This window comes from Pipistrellus hanaki, assembly GCF_964339955.1.
Source record: "Pipistrellus hanaki genome assembly, chromosome: 1".
Taxonomy (NCBI): domain Eukaryota; kingdom Metazoa; phylum Chordata; class Mammalia; order Chiroptera; family Vespertilionidae; genus Pipistrellus; species Pipistrellus hanaki.
Genome location: NC_140503.1, coordinates 5,513,188 through 5,530,453, shown reverse-complemented (window position 1 = coordinate 5,530,453; position 17,266 = coordinate 5,513,188). Strand labels below are relative to the sequence as shown.

General features: G+C 45.3%; 1 protein-coding gene across 1 annotated transcript; it reads right to left on the bottom strand.

The window, feature by feature from the left end:
• Positions 1-463: 463 nt before the first annotated feature.
• Positions 464-17,264, bottom strand: CCNK (cyclin K). Its single transcript, XM_084887898.1, has 11 exons — positions 17,142-17,264; positions 11,404-11,652; positions 10,662-10,743; positions 9,154-9,285; positions 7,938-8,043; positions 7,369-7,426; positions 6,441-6,610; positions 5,844-6,118; positions 5,150-5,183; positions 1,953-2,027; positions 464-1,571 (listed from the first exon to the last, which is right to left on the bottom strand). Exons 2-11 carry the CDS (start codon positions 11,598-11,600, stop codon positions 946-948), a joined length of 1,755 nt encoding a protein of 584 aa, XP_084744024.1. The 5' UTR covers positions 11,601-11,652; positions 17,142-17,264; the 3' UTR covers positions 464-945.
• Between the last annotated feature and the right edge of the window lie 2 nt (positions 17,265-17,266).

Below are 17,266 nucleotides of genomic sequence, written 5' to 3'. Positions count from 1 at the left end.
TGGGCAGAGGGCTGCCGCTGGCACACAGTGTCCCCATTTGGCCCACTGCCTGCTATTCCGGGGGCTGCTGCCTAGGCCTCAGGCCAGAAAGGGAAAGGACTTCAAATTCAAACCCTCTCTAACCTGGGGACCTAAGAGGCTGGCCGATGAGGGCGCTGCCCAGGAGACGTGGGTTGGTGGGCAGCGAGGCCTGTGGGGTCTAGAGGGCAATCACACCCAGGGGCACTGCAGGCCCGAGCTCCACCGTCAGTAACAGTTTCCAGAACTGCTTTTATTTGGATAACTGACTGAAGGAGTCTCCTGTGTAACCAAGATGGAATTCACAGTATGTTGTTACATTCACTCTTAAAAAATCTCTCTCTATGTTCAGGAATTTGCAGATCGATGTAAACATACATTACTTCCCAAGTACATTCCTCCCCTTCTTCCCAGAGGAGAAAGAAAAAAGCCGTCCAACCAGGCAACCCCTTCAAAATAACTTTAATACAAAGATGTAAATATATCTAAAACAAAAAAGGTTCTGACCGACGGGGTGTCATGGTAGCACGGAATGGAAGTGATGACCACAGCCTGACTTCAGGTGGAACTGGACTGTTGAAAACTGCGTATCCAGGAAAAATAGGCACTGATTTCTAGAAGGAAATTCACTCCTTACGGAAGCTATTTATTGAGCCAATATGGCTGGTTAACATGTTCACTAGTGTAGTCACCCAGTGCAGGACTCGGCCCTCAGCTGACACCAGCACAGCTGGGCGGCCCGGGCACTGCCCAGGCTGTCCCCTTCCCAGGCCTGGAGGACCGTCCGATTCACCTCCTGGCTGGTCCATGTTTCCATACTGCAAGGGTTTAGCATTATACAATGTACCCTGCTGCTTCCTCACTTCCACTACCCTTCAAGTCAATTAGAAAAACTGGTTAAAAAACAAAGGGGAAAAAGGCGTCAGGTTATCTCATCCAGGCCGCGCGCCCCAGGCCTCCGACTGGAGGCATGCCAGGTGGGGGGATGGGTGGGGGTACGGGTGGCTGTCCTCCAGGGGGGACAGATGGAGGTGGGTAGCTAGCTGGAGGCAGGCCCAGGCCTGGAGGAGGGTGAGGAGGGACGGCATGGGTGGGGGGTAAGCGTGGAGGTGGGGGCGGGAAGTTGGGGTTGTATGTGGGTGGAGGTGGAGGGTACCCGGGAGTCGGGGGTGGGATGGCAGGTGGGGGGAAGGAGGCTGGGGGAGGGGGCACCGGTGGTGGGGGTGGGTTGGGGGGGTAGACATGGGGGTGGTAGGGCAGGTGGGCTGGAGGCCCATAGGCAGGGGGCAGGGCGCTATAGGAGGGGCCCTCGGTCTTCATCATGGACTGCAGGCTCTGGTAGCCCTCTCCAGACATGTAGGAGCTGGTCGTGGACATCCCGGTGATGTAGCTGGAGGGTGGCGGTGGCGGTGGCCGGTGTGGCAGCGGTGGTGGCTGGTGCACAGGGGCCGGGTGGGCCGGAGGAGGAATCTGGACTTTGGGGAGCTCAGTGGCATCTACAGGGCCCGGTGGCTCGGCCTCACCTAAGGCAGCCGAGAGGGGAGGCTTCCGGTCTGCAGTGGAGAGATGAGTCAGCGCCCAGCAGCTCCACCGACCCACTCCCACCCCATCACAGCACTAGATCTAAGATCTACAGCAACCCTGCTCAGATGTGTGCAAATGTTCATACACTGGCAGGCTGTTTTCCTAAAACTGATTCTAAACTCACTTTTCCTGGGTAGTTCTGCATTTCTGGATGTGACCATTCAAATATACTTACAACATCCTCAAAACATCTGTGTAAAAGTTTTCTGTGTAAAAGATCCTTGGGTCGCTACTGTTTTAACATTTTGGCTGCAAAACCTCCCTTCCATAAACTCCCCAGGACCTCCCAAGCTTGCCCCCAAAAAGGCAGAGAGAAAAGCTGCCATCCCGTGGCTCTCAGCGACACTGACCTGGAGGCGGTGGGTGGACCGGAGGCAATGGAGGGTGAGTGGCCTCTATTTTGGGAATTTTAGGTGGTGGTGGTTCTACGAAGAAAAAGATAAAAAAAAAGCACTCAGACCTCATATTACAGTAGAAATAAAATGGACTTTCAATGTCGTTGGGGAAAAAGAGCAGATAACGTTAAGGGTACTTAAGGAAGGCCTCTGCTATATCATCATGCCCTGGCTAATTGGTTGAGTGTTGTCCCATGGCTTAATTCCCAGTCAGGGGGCATGCCCAGGTTGCAGCCTTAATTCCTGGTAGGGTGAGTGCAGGAGGGAGCTGATCAATGTTTCTCTCTCCCTTCCTCTCTAAAAATCAATAAAAAAAAAAAAAATCTAAAACAAATAAAAAAATGAATCTGTACTAATCCTTTTAAAAGAACAAAACAGCCCTAACTGGTTTGGCTCAGTGGATAGAACATTGGCCTGCAGACTGAAGGGTCCAGGGTTTGATTCTGGTCAAGGGCATGTACCTTGATTGCAGGCACATCCCCAGTGGGGGTGTGTGCAGGAGGCAGCTGATTAATGTTTTTCTCTCATGGATGTTTCTAACTCTCCCTCTCCCTCTCTATAAAACAAACCAATAAAATATATAAAAAATAAAAACTAAAAATTATTAAAAACAAAACAAAACAAACACAGCTCTGATCTCCTACCTCCCCTCTAAAAAGAAAACTAACCCACTAAGTCCCCTTTTCCACAAAGCAAGCCCTTCCAACAACTTGAGAGAAGCACAAAACCACTTCAGTGACCTGGGTGACTTACTAATGCACAGAACACAAAGAAAGGCCCCGAATGCTCACAAGAAACCACCACCTTTCAACTCTTGTTTAGGTGAGTTTCCAGTTTATTTTCTCTCACAAATATTTGCCCGTTAGAAGTCACCATTAGAGAACTGGAGGCGAGCGACCTTAAACGCACTTGCTTAAGAAGTTGGGGCCACTTGGGGCAGAGGACTGGCCCACCCTTCAGGGTGGAACATCTGCATGTGACCAGCATCCACCGTGACGACACTAAATCGCACAGATAAGGCTACATCAAGTCCAATGCTTGTTTGGAAAGGTAGCGAGTGTGCACACATGATTAAAAAGAACACAATCTTTTTGTTTGTATGTTTTGGCCCTTTTCCTGAAACTCACTTTATCCGGGCTTGCACATCACTGATCTGATTCTGCCCCGGCATTGCTGATCACTTCCTTGGTCTCCTCGGTCTTAGACTTAGGCTGGATTCAAGGTCCGGAGACATATCTCTTTTTATCATCTTCCTTGGGAGGCCAAGCACCCTCTCTCTAGGGGGATGGATCGATGTCTCTAGCTTCTATCTCTCCTCCAAAACCGGGGACCTGACTTTCAAGTCCCAGCCCTAGACCCAGCAGCCAGCACCTCGCAAGGCAGCCTTTCCCTCCATCTCCTAACTGGGATCCCTCTCACCTCAGGCATTCCCTCCAACCTCCTCCCACAGCCAGCCAAGCTAAAGTCCAACAGAAATATCAAAAGAGCCACACATGTAATTTTCAGTTTTCTAGCAGTATGTTCAGAACAGTTGAAATTAATTTTAATATTTAACTTGATATATAAAAGTTTTTTGATCATTTCAATGTATAATCAACATAAAATTGACCAATAAGACTTTTTGCTTTTTTTTCGGTGGGGGGGGAGGGGAGAGGGATGGAGGGAGGGGGAGAAAGAGAAACATGGATGTGAGAGAAACATTGATTGGTTGCCTCCTTATATGTCCTTACTGCGAATTGAACCCGTAGCCTTTTGGAGTACGGGATGATGTTCCAACCAATTGACCAATGGCCAGAGTTACATTCCTTTTTCTTACTCTCTCAGAAATCTCAGGGCACCAGGCCATTTGAGTGGGCCACACCGCCAGTCCTCTGTAGCTTTCACGTGCTGCACCGCTCAGTCAGATCTCACCTCCAGGCTGTCTGACCCTCCCCTTCCTGGGCCTCTGGCCATCACTCTGACTCTTCTCTCACCAGGTCTCACCCAGATGCTGGCAAAGTCCCTCCCATTCCCAACCATCTGTGCTATTACTGCTGCCAGGAAACTTTCTAAAATGAACTCAGACTTTGCCATGCTTCTGCTAACCAACCTCCCATGGCTCTCGCTGCCTATGTAAAATCAGTGCCTCCAAGTAGTAGGCGCTATCATCCACCAACCACACTCAGTCCTCTCAGAAGTGAAGCCCTTTCAGCTCTTCCTGTTCCAGTCAACTCCTCTCTTCATTTACTTCCAGTTCCTTTGCTCACCTGCCTCCTTCCACTCATAGGCTCTCGGCTCTCAGCTCTAGTGCTTCTCCAAGGCCACCACTGGCTGCCTCCACCTCTCCAGCAAAGGCTGCAATCGGCTCAGGATGATGTATGTATCTGCTTTTTGGTGTCTCACACTTTTGCTCGTTCAGAACTAAAAAAATTTACCTGTACTGAACTCATCATTCTCCCAAAGATCCTGCGAAACAGGTAGCTTTACTGAAACCTGAAGATCTCAACAACAGTACCACAAACAATTCCCTGAGGTCCTCAGCAATAACATGGAACTCAGCAGCAGAGAAACAGAGACAGTGGACACTGCTTCAAAGAGCTCAGCACAACAGGGCCAACAACACAGAAAAGGCTTCTCACTTCCTCTTCTGTAATCTTCCAGATTTTTCTCTCTCTGCTTGCTTCCAACTCAGAAACAAATGAACCAACTCTGGGCCCTATTCCATATGGACATATAAAGGGCGTCTGACAGGCTGGCCGGGTGGTGTTCTCTGGGCAGCACCCTGCCCACCACGCAGTCCTCTCTCCACACCCTCCTCTGCTCGGCGTTCAGGACAGGGACACCAGGGCTCTTCCCTCTCTCCAGGCTTTTCCTGTGTCACACTTCACTCATCTCTGACAACATATATTGTGGCAACCGGTCTCCTACATTCATGATGACATTTTACATATTCGACTCGTACATTGTTATTGATAACTTTTATAAAAATATCATCTAAAAATAGTCGGGACAAATAGAAGACAATGTGTATTCTGGCAGAATGGGTCAAGTTTGTGATGGGCTCTTTAAGATTAAATTTTAAGGCCAATCTAATCAGAAAAGAATCAACGTTTATTAAGAATTTAAAGTTTTGGTAAGCAGACATATAATTAAAAAACAGAACTGGATATTACCTGCTGCTTTGTTCTCTTCTTTGGGAGAAACCACCTGTTTCAAAAGAAAACACAACCGTTAACTCAGACCCTGGGAAGAGAGAGAAAAACAGATGAGCCAGGCACGAAATCCCAGTGACAGACTGTGGCCTCACACAAAACCACGCTGGCTTAACTGCAGGGCAAACCTGCCACCCGCAGAGCACCGTTTCTGCTTCCTTCCTCTTCCCTTGTCCAGAAATACTCACACGTCTCAGTTCTGAACAGAGTCTCAGGCCTTCTAGCGTACTGCCCTAAGTTGGATGAGCAGAGTTGGCTGATACCTGTATATCCTGCATGGCTTTCTAAGGGCTGAGTAACAGCAAATAAATGCCTTCCTCAGTGGCTGGCTGCCACCATTTGAGAAACAACTACTGTCACTTAAAGATCCAAACACTACAGAGTCAGAGGGAAGTGGAGACACCCATTCCTGCAGGGCACAGGGGTGGAAATGCCACCCTGGAAGGTTGCAGGGCCCTGTCGGAGGTGACACAGACAGCAGCAGCTACAGGAGGACAGAGCCTCTCTGACCACGGAAGTTTTCAGGCTCCCCATAGACATGCCGTCTGATAGGGATTTTGGTGTTCCGTGAAATCCCTTAGAAATAGGAATGTGCTCAGGTGAGGCATTGCCACCGGGAAAGCTGGCCATGCCCAGTGCCAATCTGGCCACTCACCGTGGCTCGCTTCACCTGGCGGGGAGGACTAGGCTGTGGGGACGGTTTCTTGGGCTGCTGGACTGGCTGTGGTGGTGGCGGCGGCTGCGTTGATGGCTGCGGGTCCTTCTGTGGGGGCTGTGGTGGTTCAGGGCCTTGAGCCGACTGTGACGGTGGCACTGGTGGCACTTGTGGTGTGGGGTTGAGCGATGGGGGCTGATGCAGCTGATGAGGCGTGTGATGAGGCATCTGTTGTTTTCCTTGTGAGTATAGATCCAGGATTTGATGGCAGATATCTAAAGGATAGGTGACAATTACATTTACCACAGACGGATATTTTAAGTAAAACTCTACCTAGAAAAAAAGCCAGCCCATTTCTCTTTGAGCCACGATTCTCATACAAGGACCAACATGTCAAAATCATATTCACCCTGCCTATGCTGTGCACCAAAACGATATGCTTGGACAGAGTGGATATTCCATTTGAAACGTTAACCACGGATGCTTCTAAAGAAGGGTTTATGCAGGCCTACTGGAAATCTATTCAGGAATCATGTTCTCAGGGCAGCACCACCCAAACATCGAACACCCTCACAGAATAATCGGCATGCTCAGTACCTTCCAGAACATCCACAGGGACATCTTGCACAAACTGCTCCCACCATCTCCGATACATGGGTTTGGAGGTCCATTCTTGTATTTCAAATTTGCACAAACGTCCCGCGAGATACATCACTGCCACTGCTATGATCTCTGGTTCCCACTGCAGTGACAAGGTCGTGCAGAGGCTAGTTCAACAGGAAAAAGAGGTGACTTGACTTGGATGAACAAACATTTGTGATTAACTCAATGCATGAAAGTCAGATGATGCATCTAAACTGCAATTTGCTTATTCTTCTCTAAACACCATCAAATAAAGTATTATACATGTAGTATAAAAGTATAAAAATAAGTTATTCTAACCACAGTTTCTTAGAAAATTTGTTTCTTAAAGAATTAGAAGAATCCCAGCTCATTAAAAAATTATCATGCCATGAAATACGAGTGAGAATGATTTATGTTCTGCAAACTGTTGAAATCCTAGCCAGAGAAATAAATGTTTCTTCCAACAGTGACCACTCCACTCACAGGCACTTTGTTCCTCATTAGATCCCTGGGCTCTAGGACATCAAGGCTCTAAACCCTGACACCATCTGGTGTTTTGCAGAATCAATGGGTTCTCAGTATTCAGTTGTCCAAGCTCTCTGAGGTATTGTTTTAGATTTATGTTTTAAAATGAAGATTTCAGCATCCTGCATCACCATGACATGGCAGGGCATTGCCTCTGTTGGGAACAGGAGACCTGGACTTTGGCCCCAGCTCTGCCCATCAGTGGCTCCTCAAACTGGGTCAAGTCAGTTTCCTTGATATAAAGTAAGGGGTTTGGGTAAGGTGACATATGAAGTCCCTGGGTATTTAAAGACACTATTAAAGACTATACTTTCAGGAATAATTTTTATAGTTTGTTAAAAATACTGTAATTAAACCAACATTTGAGTATATGTACCTGTCATTTACAAATGTCCATGCCATTTGAACCAACTTTTGAATTTTGTTTTTATCACCTAGAAATGGGGGGAAGGTGGGGGGAAAAGAGAAGGTAAATTGGTAAATTAGTAGGAAAAGAAAATAAAGCAGCAGCACAAGAAGCAACAAGTATTTACATAAAGCCCAGGTGCCCTCAGTGTCCTTCCAATACACAGCAAAGAGCTTCTGCATGGGAGCCCAGGGCAAACCAGTGGGTATAAGCCCCACCTCAGTTCTCTCCACATGCCCTACGCTGAGAGCCACCATTATAGGAAGCTTGGCTCCATCACCCAATTTATTAGGCTATTTAAAAAACTCTGACTCATTTTCCTGTCTCATACCACTTGGCAACTAGATGACAGAATCTGTTTATACACAAAAGGAAACAGTACTAACAGCCACAATATTGAATTGTCTGGGCAAGCTATGGCCCAGGTTACTTCACACACCGAATTTTCTGTTTTCCTCTTTTAAGCATAATCGCAATGTCATCAAACGATGAAGACTTGGTTTCAGAATAAAAAAGTTCATTTAATAACTTTTTCTTACCTTTGAGTTGTTTTGCATATTTGAGTAGGAACTGGTATGGATGTTCTACCTGTAAATCAAACTTTATAGTCTGTAGTAAGATTCTCTCCAGAACCATTACTTCTTCCTAAAAATAAAATAGTAAGAGTTGGGTTTGTAGTTTTAGTCACAGGTCTAAATCAGCATTAAAAAGTGAACTTATTTATTTATTATTTTAAAAAATATTTACTGATTTCAGAGAGGAAGGGAGAGGGGGAGAGGTAGAAACATCCATGATGACAGAGAATCATTGATTGGCTGCCTCCTGCACATCCCACACTTGAGGATTGAGTCTGCATCCTGGGCATGTGCCCTGACCAGGAATCGAACAGTGACATCCTCCGATTCTCAACCAATGAGCCATGCCAGCCAGGCTGAAAGTTATGTTTTTAGAACATAACTAAGTCACGTATGTAATTATTTTAACACCATTTCCTGACATGGGCAGAGGTTGTGGGGAAAAGACAGGATGGGTGGTATAACCAACAGTAATCTCTGGGTGTCTGAAAATATCAATACCTTTCACCATTCTTGGGAAGCAAAAGACACACAGCACATGCAATGCAGATACATGTATACAGAGCACTGGCTCTATCCGTCTACCCACAAGCTGCCAGCGCCCCTGAACCAAAGAAGCCACACTGCTTGTGGTCTAGGAGCATAGATAGCCACGAGAGATTTTGTTCCTATCCACTACATGTGCCATCGCCCCTAAAGTGCTCAGAACATGCCTTGGCACGTTAGCAAGAGCTACCCTAAGTGTGGCTACATCATCTGAGGCGAAGAGACAGAGAAAGAGGGAAAGACACATTGGTTGTTTGCCTCCACACAAGAGCTGGGGATCGAATCTATATGCCCTTGACCAGAATTGAACACTTGACCCTTCAGTTCATGGGCCGATGCTCTAACCACTGAGAAACTGACTAGGGCAAGGACCTCTATTCTTAAAATCAATCAATCAATCAATAAATCACACACACACACACACACACACACACTTCAGAGAAAAAGATAGAAATATCAATGCTGAGTATCACTAATCAGCTGGCTTCTGCATGCCCCACTGGGGATCGAGCCCACAACCTGGGCATGTGCCCTCACCTGGAATCGAACCATGAGCCACACCAGCCTGGCAGGATCTCTACCTAACGCTACCATAAGGAACCAAGATTTAAAGACAGGCAGTTATGATTCTTACCTTTGGGTCATCTCCAAACTGGCCAAATTGTACATCATTTAATAAACTCCGAGCTGTTTTGATGATATCTTTACATTTCTTGGGTGTTTCTTCTACCTTCCCGGCCAGAAAGAGACAACAAGCTCCTGTTACCTAAAAGGAAGACAAAAGTTCCTGAGACACTGTTCTCAAAGCTCACACAGAAACACAAAGATTTCTGACCTTCACTCTCCTAGCTTCCCATTTCTTATTTACAAGGAGCTCAAAGGAAATTTCACACACACACCCAATTTGGCCCCATAAATGATTTAAAATTTAATTTTCTGAAGAACATGCTATGTAAACAGAGTACATGCCAGAAGGGAAAAAACCCACAGACACAATTTTTCTCTTCACACTGTGATCTTTGTTCCAGAAAAAGAACACAGCTAAAGGCATGTCTGGTGGAGTCCATTTCTGTGCCAGTGCCCAGCTGTCCTTCCCTCCCCTTATGCTGCCTGGACCCTGGTCCAGTTCCCACATCACAGAGGTGGTCTCACTGCTCTCTCTCCAGCTTCTCTCTGCCTACTCTCATGTCTGACACTCCACAGAATCCTGATGTTAGATGTCAGACTCTGCCTGGGTACAATGCTGACACAGTGTCCTTCCTCTAAAACTTGTGTACAAAACTAAGTAAAATCTTAGCAAAAGGAAAAACCCCAACAGACTGACCCCCTGTTCAGTCCAATTCTGTCATCTTTATGAAACTCTTCAACCACTCCAGTTTACCTGCTGAAGTCTAATGCCCCAGCCTGGAGCTCAGTGTCCACAATGGTCTGACCTAGTCTACCTTTCCACTCAGGGCCCCCATTCCATTCCTGCCAAATGAACCTCCTGTGGGCTGATACCACATGGTTCCTCCCTGTCTTCGTCACGCTAGTTTCTGCGGGATCACTGCTCTGTCCCATCTGACATTTACAGTCAGGGCTTAATTACTGCAGGCACCTGCTCCCTGGCACATCCCCTGATCCCTCCACAATGCATTAATCTCTCCCCTGAAGCTGCAGTCTTCCTTCTGCACCTCTCATATGCTCTCCCCACTACCATCTATTTTGTACGTCACACCTCAGGACTAAAAGCACTGAGGCAGGTTCCCCAAGTCTCCCACAGAGCAGAAGACAGTGCATAAGGAGCAACTGCAGAATGAGCAATGGCCTGAAACATTTTTATTCCTTCTTGGCCTTTGTTGGGTCTCAATTATAAGTCCAAATTTATCTTGGCAAAGGCAATAGGGAAGTAAACTTTCACACAAAGTGCAATATAACTGTGGTCCATATCATGCTAAATAAGATGATTTTAATATGGTTAATTAAAAAGTGAAAACCGAACAATCACACACAAAGTTCAAACTTGATTTTGTTTATACATAGTATGTACTATGTAAAAATAACTACTTTCTGGAAATATATATAGAGATTATAATTAGTTCACTGAACTGTGTGGAAATAATTATACGTGATAGAGAATTACAATAAAAATCAAATACTTACATATCTTGGAAATTGTTTAAAGGAATGAAACATATAGAAGCGATGAAAATAAATTATTCCAGTTGCCAGGGTATCATAGTGTCTGTTGTTCTGGTTAAGGACTTTAGTCAAGAAATTGTTATTGTTTTTAGTTAAATGTTGAAAAACTCAAGCAATTCCAAGGAAGTCAGCGGTAAGGTAAACACGCCAGCAGCAAAGCAGGGAGATGGGAATCTCCGGGTCAGAATTCACCCAGCAGTGAGCTTACACTGTTAGCAAGGCCAGGCTTCACTACCCTTCAACTGTGATCACTGTGGCTATTTTCCTCCTGGTGGCCACTTGCTCAATGGCTACGTCTATACATTTAAATGAAAAATAGAAAAGCCCCAAGAGCCAAGCTAATCAGGTATCACATCAGTTAACAAAGATACTCAAGGGCCATTTTAGTACAGAGATATTACTATATGTCTATTTAAAGGTAAGATTTCCTTTTTAAAAACTGATTGTAGGAAGAGAGGGAGGGAGAGGGAGAGATAGAAACATCAATGAGAGAAACATTATCAGCTGCCTCCTGCCCCCTAATGGTGATTGTGTCCAAAATCCAGGAATCAAATCAGTGATCTCTTGGTGCATGGGACAATGCTCAACCAACTAAGCTACAGGGGCTGGGAGATATTATTATATATTTTATCAACAGTATTTAACTTAATTCTCAGTGTTGGTGGTGGGAAGTCTAAAACAGAATCCAAAGAGATAAGGATACAGTCCCAAACGTGTGCCCACATCAAAGATGAACCGAGCCCCCTCTCGGCGGTACCGGGCCTCAGTGGCCGGGTCAAGTCCTTCTAGCTGAGAGGGTGTATGAGCCAAGTCTTTCTTATCCCAGTACCAACATGGTTTTGTGTGGTCCAGGTTTGCTGAGGTTACTGAAGGGCTTGAATTTTCTTTATTCTCCTTCATTTATTGGAGTAGACTTGTTCTTTTCAAAAGATTCTCTGAAAATGTTAGAATCCTATGAGAAAGAGAAGAAACAAAGTTGGAAAGGGATACCCATGTGAAGCAATTCTGAATTACAGATGGTACCTGATTTTGGATTCAAATTTCCCACTCAAACATTACTAATTGGCAGTTAAAAGCCCAAGCTTACCCCCAAAGCCAATTTAAAGCATTTGTACACATTGTTCTGTGCGGTATAGTAACGGATTTGAGCTTCCACGCATTTTGGTATCCATAGAAAGTCCTGGAACCAATCCTACTCGGATACCGAAATGCAGTGAAAATAAATGTACATGAATAGAATAGAAACAGTCCTCTAAATAATCCCCCCCCCCTTAAAAAGTTCTTACTTCAGTTCTGTAACCCCACAGCCTTTTACTCTTCCGTTATTTTTTCACAAATCCCAAAAGTCATAAATTTTCTCATTAGCAGTCCATGATTACTGTGAAAGATGAGATTTATGAGCTCCACAAAGTAAAAATCCATAAGCAAGCAGCATGCCACGGCATTTTAGCAGCATCTTTCAAGAATGTGCCTTTGATATTTCATCTTACATGATGACAGGTTAAATTCATTTTTAAACATTCAGAATTATGGATACTTACAAGTTGGAAACAATAGTCAAGGTCAATACTTGATTTTTTCACACAGTACAGAAATTCCCTCTAAATAGTAGTATTTGGTCACTCACTAACCTTCATTTGGCCACTTTCATTAATGGAACAGTAACAGTTTACCAGGCAGCCTATAGCATTTGCGGAGTATCAATAACTGGTATTCACATTAATTCTTTAAAAAAAATCTATTTTATTGATTTCAGAGAGGAAGGGGGAGGGAGAGATAGAAACATCAATGATGAGAGAAAATACTTGACTGGCTGCCTTTTGCACACCCCCTACTGGGGATAGGGCCCACAATTTGGGCATGTGCTCTGACTTCCTGGTTCATACTAGTATGTCAAAGCTCAACCACTGAACCACACCAGCCAGGCAAACATTCATTCTTGTATTAATTTTATATTAATTTTGAGATCTGTTCTGTTCACCCCCTATATCTGGTATATAGATGCCACAGAATTAGGAGTGAATTAAATCTACTTTTCAACAACTCTCTACAGCTCCCACTTAGTTCCTTGAAAATAACTTCCTCTATTTACTGACTGCCTTTTAAATATATGAAGATCGCTTTTACATTCCCTCTCTTCTTCAGGGCACACATCCCATTACCTCCACATAATTTTTAGTGTTTCAAGATTTCCCCCTAAATACTAGCATCCAAAATGAAAACAAACTCCTTTCTATGACTGAAGTAGCACAGATGGGATGAGAGGTTACTGATATTTAACATGTCCAATGAGTGCACACTGAGTTGCATCATATCCTCACAATTTATCACTGAGAAAATTGAGCTAATGAGACATAAAGCTATTTGCCCAATCCACACACACCACTAGTAAATGGCAAAGCCACAGTTTGTCATTAGGTTAAGATACTGCCTTTCCTCAAATGGACACTAAGTTCCTCCATAAACATAACATTATGGCCGAGAACCATTTTTGTCAAGGTAGCTAGCATTCTTCATCTCCAACATGGACAACTGGGTTTCTGTACATTTAATTCCTGGTAAATCTATACCTTGTTAGTTCAGGCCCATTCTTCTAGCCTTTAAAAACTTGTTGCATCATTTAACATGCTAACTACAGGTTTTGAGTGCATTTATTAATTGGAGAAGCATGCCTCATATATTTAAATTTGGTAATAAAAAAGTGCTAATCAGAAAAAGAGCAAGCCCAGAAATCTGCAGTCTATCTCTGTGGACCTTTCTTCATTTAGGCTTACATATCCTCATTAACCAATATTCTAGGTTTGATAACTTGAATGGATAAAAATCCATCTAATTAGACCTCATCCAGTGTACTAGCACATTTATCTGTGTTGACTACGTTAGGAGGAGATTATGTTCAGTGCCCTGAGCTCTGCTGGTCTGAGCTTCCAAGTATTCACAAACTCTTTTTGCTCCATGACAAGATTATTACCGCATTTTCCGGCATATAAGACGACCCCCTAATTTTACAGTCAAAACATAGGTTTAGGCCTATATTCGCTGGATAAGACTACCCCCCACTTCCGAGGCAACATTAGTTCTTCTTTTAATAGACCGCCTCTCTGACTCTGGCCAATCTGAGCAGGCTTCTTACTAGAACACAGTGTAGCTTTGGGTACAGAACATGTACACTGTGTTCTAGTAAAAAGCCTGCTCAGATTGGCCAGAGTCAGAGAGGCGGTCTATTAAAAAAAGAATTGGTGCTGCCTCGGAAGTGGGGGGTAGTCTTATACAGCGACTACAGGCCTAAACCTATGTTTTGACTGTAAAATTAGGGGGGTCGTCTTATACGCAGGAAAATACGGTAAATAGATTATTAAAAAGTTGTAGTATCTGAGAGACATCAAATAGGTCTGAGATATATATGACTCCAGTTTTCTATCATTAACTGTACTTTGAAGGAAAATTATTCAATCAAGAGACACAGTATACACAAGATGTATGAGGCTGCTGCCAGTGTAACACATATACATTATCGTTTAATAGAAAGAGTGCACTCTAACTCAGTGGTTGGCAAACTGCGGCTCACAAGCCACATGAGGCTCTTTGGCCCCTTGAGTATGGCTCTTCCACAAAATATCACGTGTAGGTGCATACGTACAGTGCGACTGAAACTTCATGGCCCATGCGCAGAAGTCGGTTTTCGCCTCTCAAAAGAAATTTCAATTGTTGTACTGTTGATATTTGGCTCTGTTGGCTAATGAGTTTGCCGACCACTGCTCTAACTTAAAGAGTAAAAGCACAGGATAGTGAAGGAAACTAAAGTTTTGTCATACTGAAGCTGCCTTCTTTGGGACATAGGTTCTAAGCTGGTTATTAAGGAACAGGACTCAAGAAAGAACTCTGTCACTTCCCACTTTCCTGCCCGAGACTCAGACAGAAAAACCTGCTTCAGGAAGGACAGAGTCTTAGGATGTCAGCTTTAATCCAATTTGAATTGAGTATGGTAAATAAGAGTGCTTCGGGCAGGGGTCTGTTAGCTAGGTACCCTGTGTCCCACTGTTTTTGAGTCACTCAGCAAGAATTTTCCTGCCTGCCATGCATCTTCTGCTCTTCCTCAACTACCTGTAATCCTCAATTACCTGTAAACTGCCATTCTCACTTCTGAAATACAATACCCTGTCCCCACATTTTCTCCAATGGTGCCTCCCCATCTTTGAAATTTTCATGCCTATGTGAGTGAATTCTTTACATGCATATATTAAAGTTTTTACTTTCTCCTGTTAATTTGTCTCTGTTCATTTAATTTCTGGCCCAGCTATAAGAACTTAGAAGGTGGAAGGAAAAGCATTAATTCTTTTAGCTTTCACAACAGTAAATACATAAACCAGTAACAGTCGTTTATTATCAAGTGTTATGTACTGTACATAATTGTACGTGCGACACTTCTATATGACTTTCAGTTCAGATTTGTTTACACCAGCATCCCCACAAACATGTAACTTGCACTATGACATTATGACAGCTACAGGACACTAGCAATGGGAATTTTACCATCTTATGGGACCACCTTTGTATATGTGTTCCATCTTTAAACAAAATGTCACTATACGGCGCATGACTGTACCTCATTTCGTAGGCCAAAACTATGACCATTTTTTTTCTTTATGACATTCAATTTTTTAAAAGTGGCATTAAAAAATGTAAGTGTCTCGCCCTAGCTGGTTTGGCTGGGTGGATGGAGCATTGGCCTGTGGATTGAAAGATCTTGGGTTCGATTCTAGTCAGGGGCATATGCGTGGGTTGCAAGCTCAATCCTGGAAGGGGGGAGGGAGGACCATGAGTCCAGGAGGCAGACATTGGATGGTTCTCTCTCATCATTGATGTTTCTATCTCTCTCCCCCTCTCCCTTCCTCTCTGAAATAAAACAATATTTAAAAAATAAAATGTAAGCATCTCAACAATTAGAATATTTCGTTAATCCTTGCTGATGCAATCTACATTTCCAAAATGAAACAAATATTAAACATGCTCATGCACAAATCAGATAATATGTTTGAAAAAAATATATATAGTCAAAATGAGACAAAAGAAAATAAAACCCTAAAATTAGATACCTGTGGTTGTCATTCTGGAAAAAACACACACACACAAACACACCAAGTCCTGGATAATTAATTTACAGTCAAAATTATTTAATAGGCAAGCATCCTAATAATCCAATCTTAGCCAACATGTCTATCACCCATCCATTCCTCATTCTGCAACAGAGAGCTAACTCTATATCCGTCACGCAGTGTTCTAGGACGGGATCCCAACCCCCTGGGGGTGGATCTTTCATTCCGTCCCATTCGCACAAACCTTGAATGAGCGCCGGCCACTGCCAGGCCCCGTGCCAGACCCCTCACTCCATAGCGCTTTGGAGCGAGCTCCGCGGACATGAGCAGGCTCACCTTCACAAAAAGGCCACCCGCAGCCGAAACCGGTGTGGCTCAGTGGATAGGCCAGAGCGTCGGCCTGCGGACGAATCCAGGTTGGATTCGGTCAGGGGCATGTACCTTGGTTGCGGGCACATCCCCAGTGGGGGATGTACAGGAGGCAACTGATCGATGTTTCCCTCTCATCGATGTTTCTCTCTATCCCTCTCCCTTCCTCTCTGTAAAAAAATCAATTATATATATATATATATATATATATATATATATATATACACACACACACACACACACACACACACACAATATATGTGTCACCGTTCAAAATCATTTAAAAAAAAAAAAGGCCACCCGCAGGCAACTGCTTTCGGAAGCCGTGCCTAACCTCGGATGGTGTGAGCGAATAAAGTTCGGTTTAATTTAGGGAGCGCAGCCGACCGCGTCCTGCGCCGGTGGTAATAGTTGGAGAAACGCCGCCAACTTCCCGAAGATCAATTCCTCCAGGAACCGACCACCCCGACCCGGGAGAGGGTCCGCAGGAAGCACGTCTCGGCGAGAACGAATCCAGTCGCGGAAGTGCCTCGAGCTCCTTCCTCTTCAGACCCCGGAGTCGGAGCACCCAGGTGAGAGGCGGCGCCCGCGTCGCCGCCGAACCGAAGTTGGGACGGAGACCCCGAAGGAGGCTGCGCGGCTGGGAGCGCGCGCGCGCGTGCTCAGACCCCGCCCCTCCTCCCCACCAGCTACAAAGTCCCCAAACCTTCGTCGCCCCTCGGGGCGAGGCCCGCCACCTGTGCTAGAGTGCGCGAGGGCCTTTCTCCTCCGCTCCTGCGCCTCCAAACCCTCCCCCGAATCCCGTCCCGCAGCCCCGCCATCGCCCGCTAACTTCGAGCTGACAGGGGCAGCGGAGGGAGGCGGTATCCGGGGAGATAGACTCCACTAGGGGATGGAGGCAGCTGGCCCTACCCTACTCAGACCTTTAGGTACGCGGGAGGTGGGTGGGGCTGCCCGCGGACTGTCGGTCACTCACCCCTCGCCTCAGGTAAGCCCCTCAGCGACGTCTCTCCTTGCCGACCGCGGCCATCTTGGACGTGGGATCTTGGGGGATACGTCATTGCGCTGCGTCGGCGCCGGAAAGCACGGAGGCACCTGTCA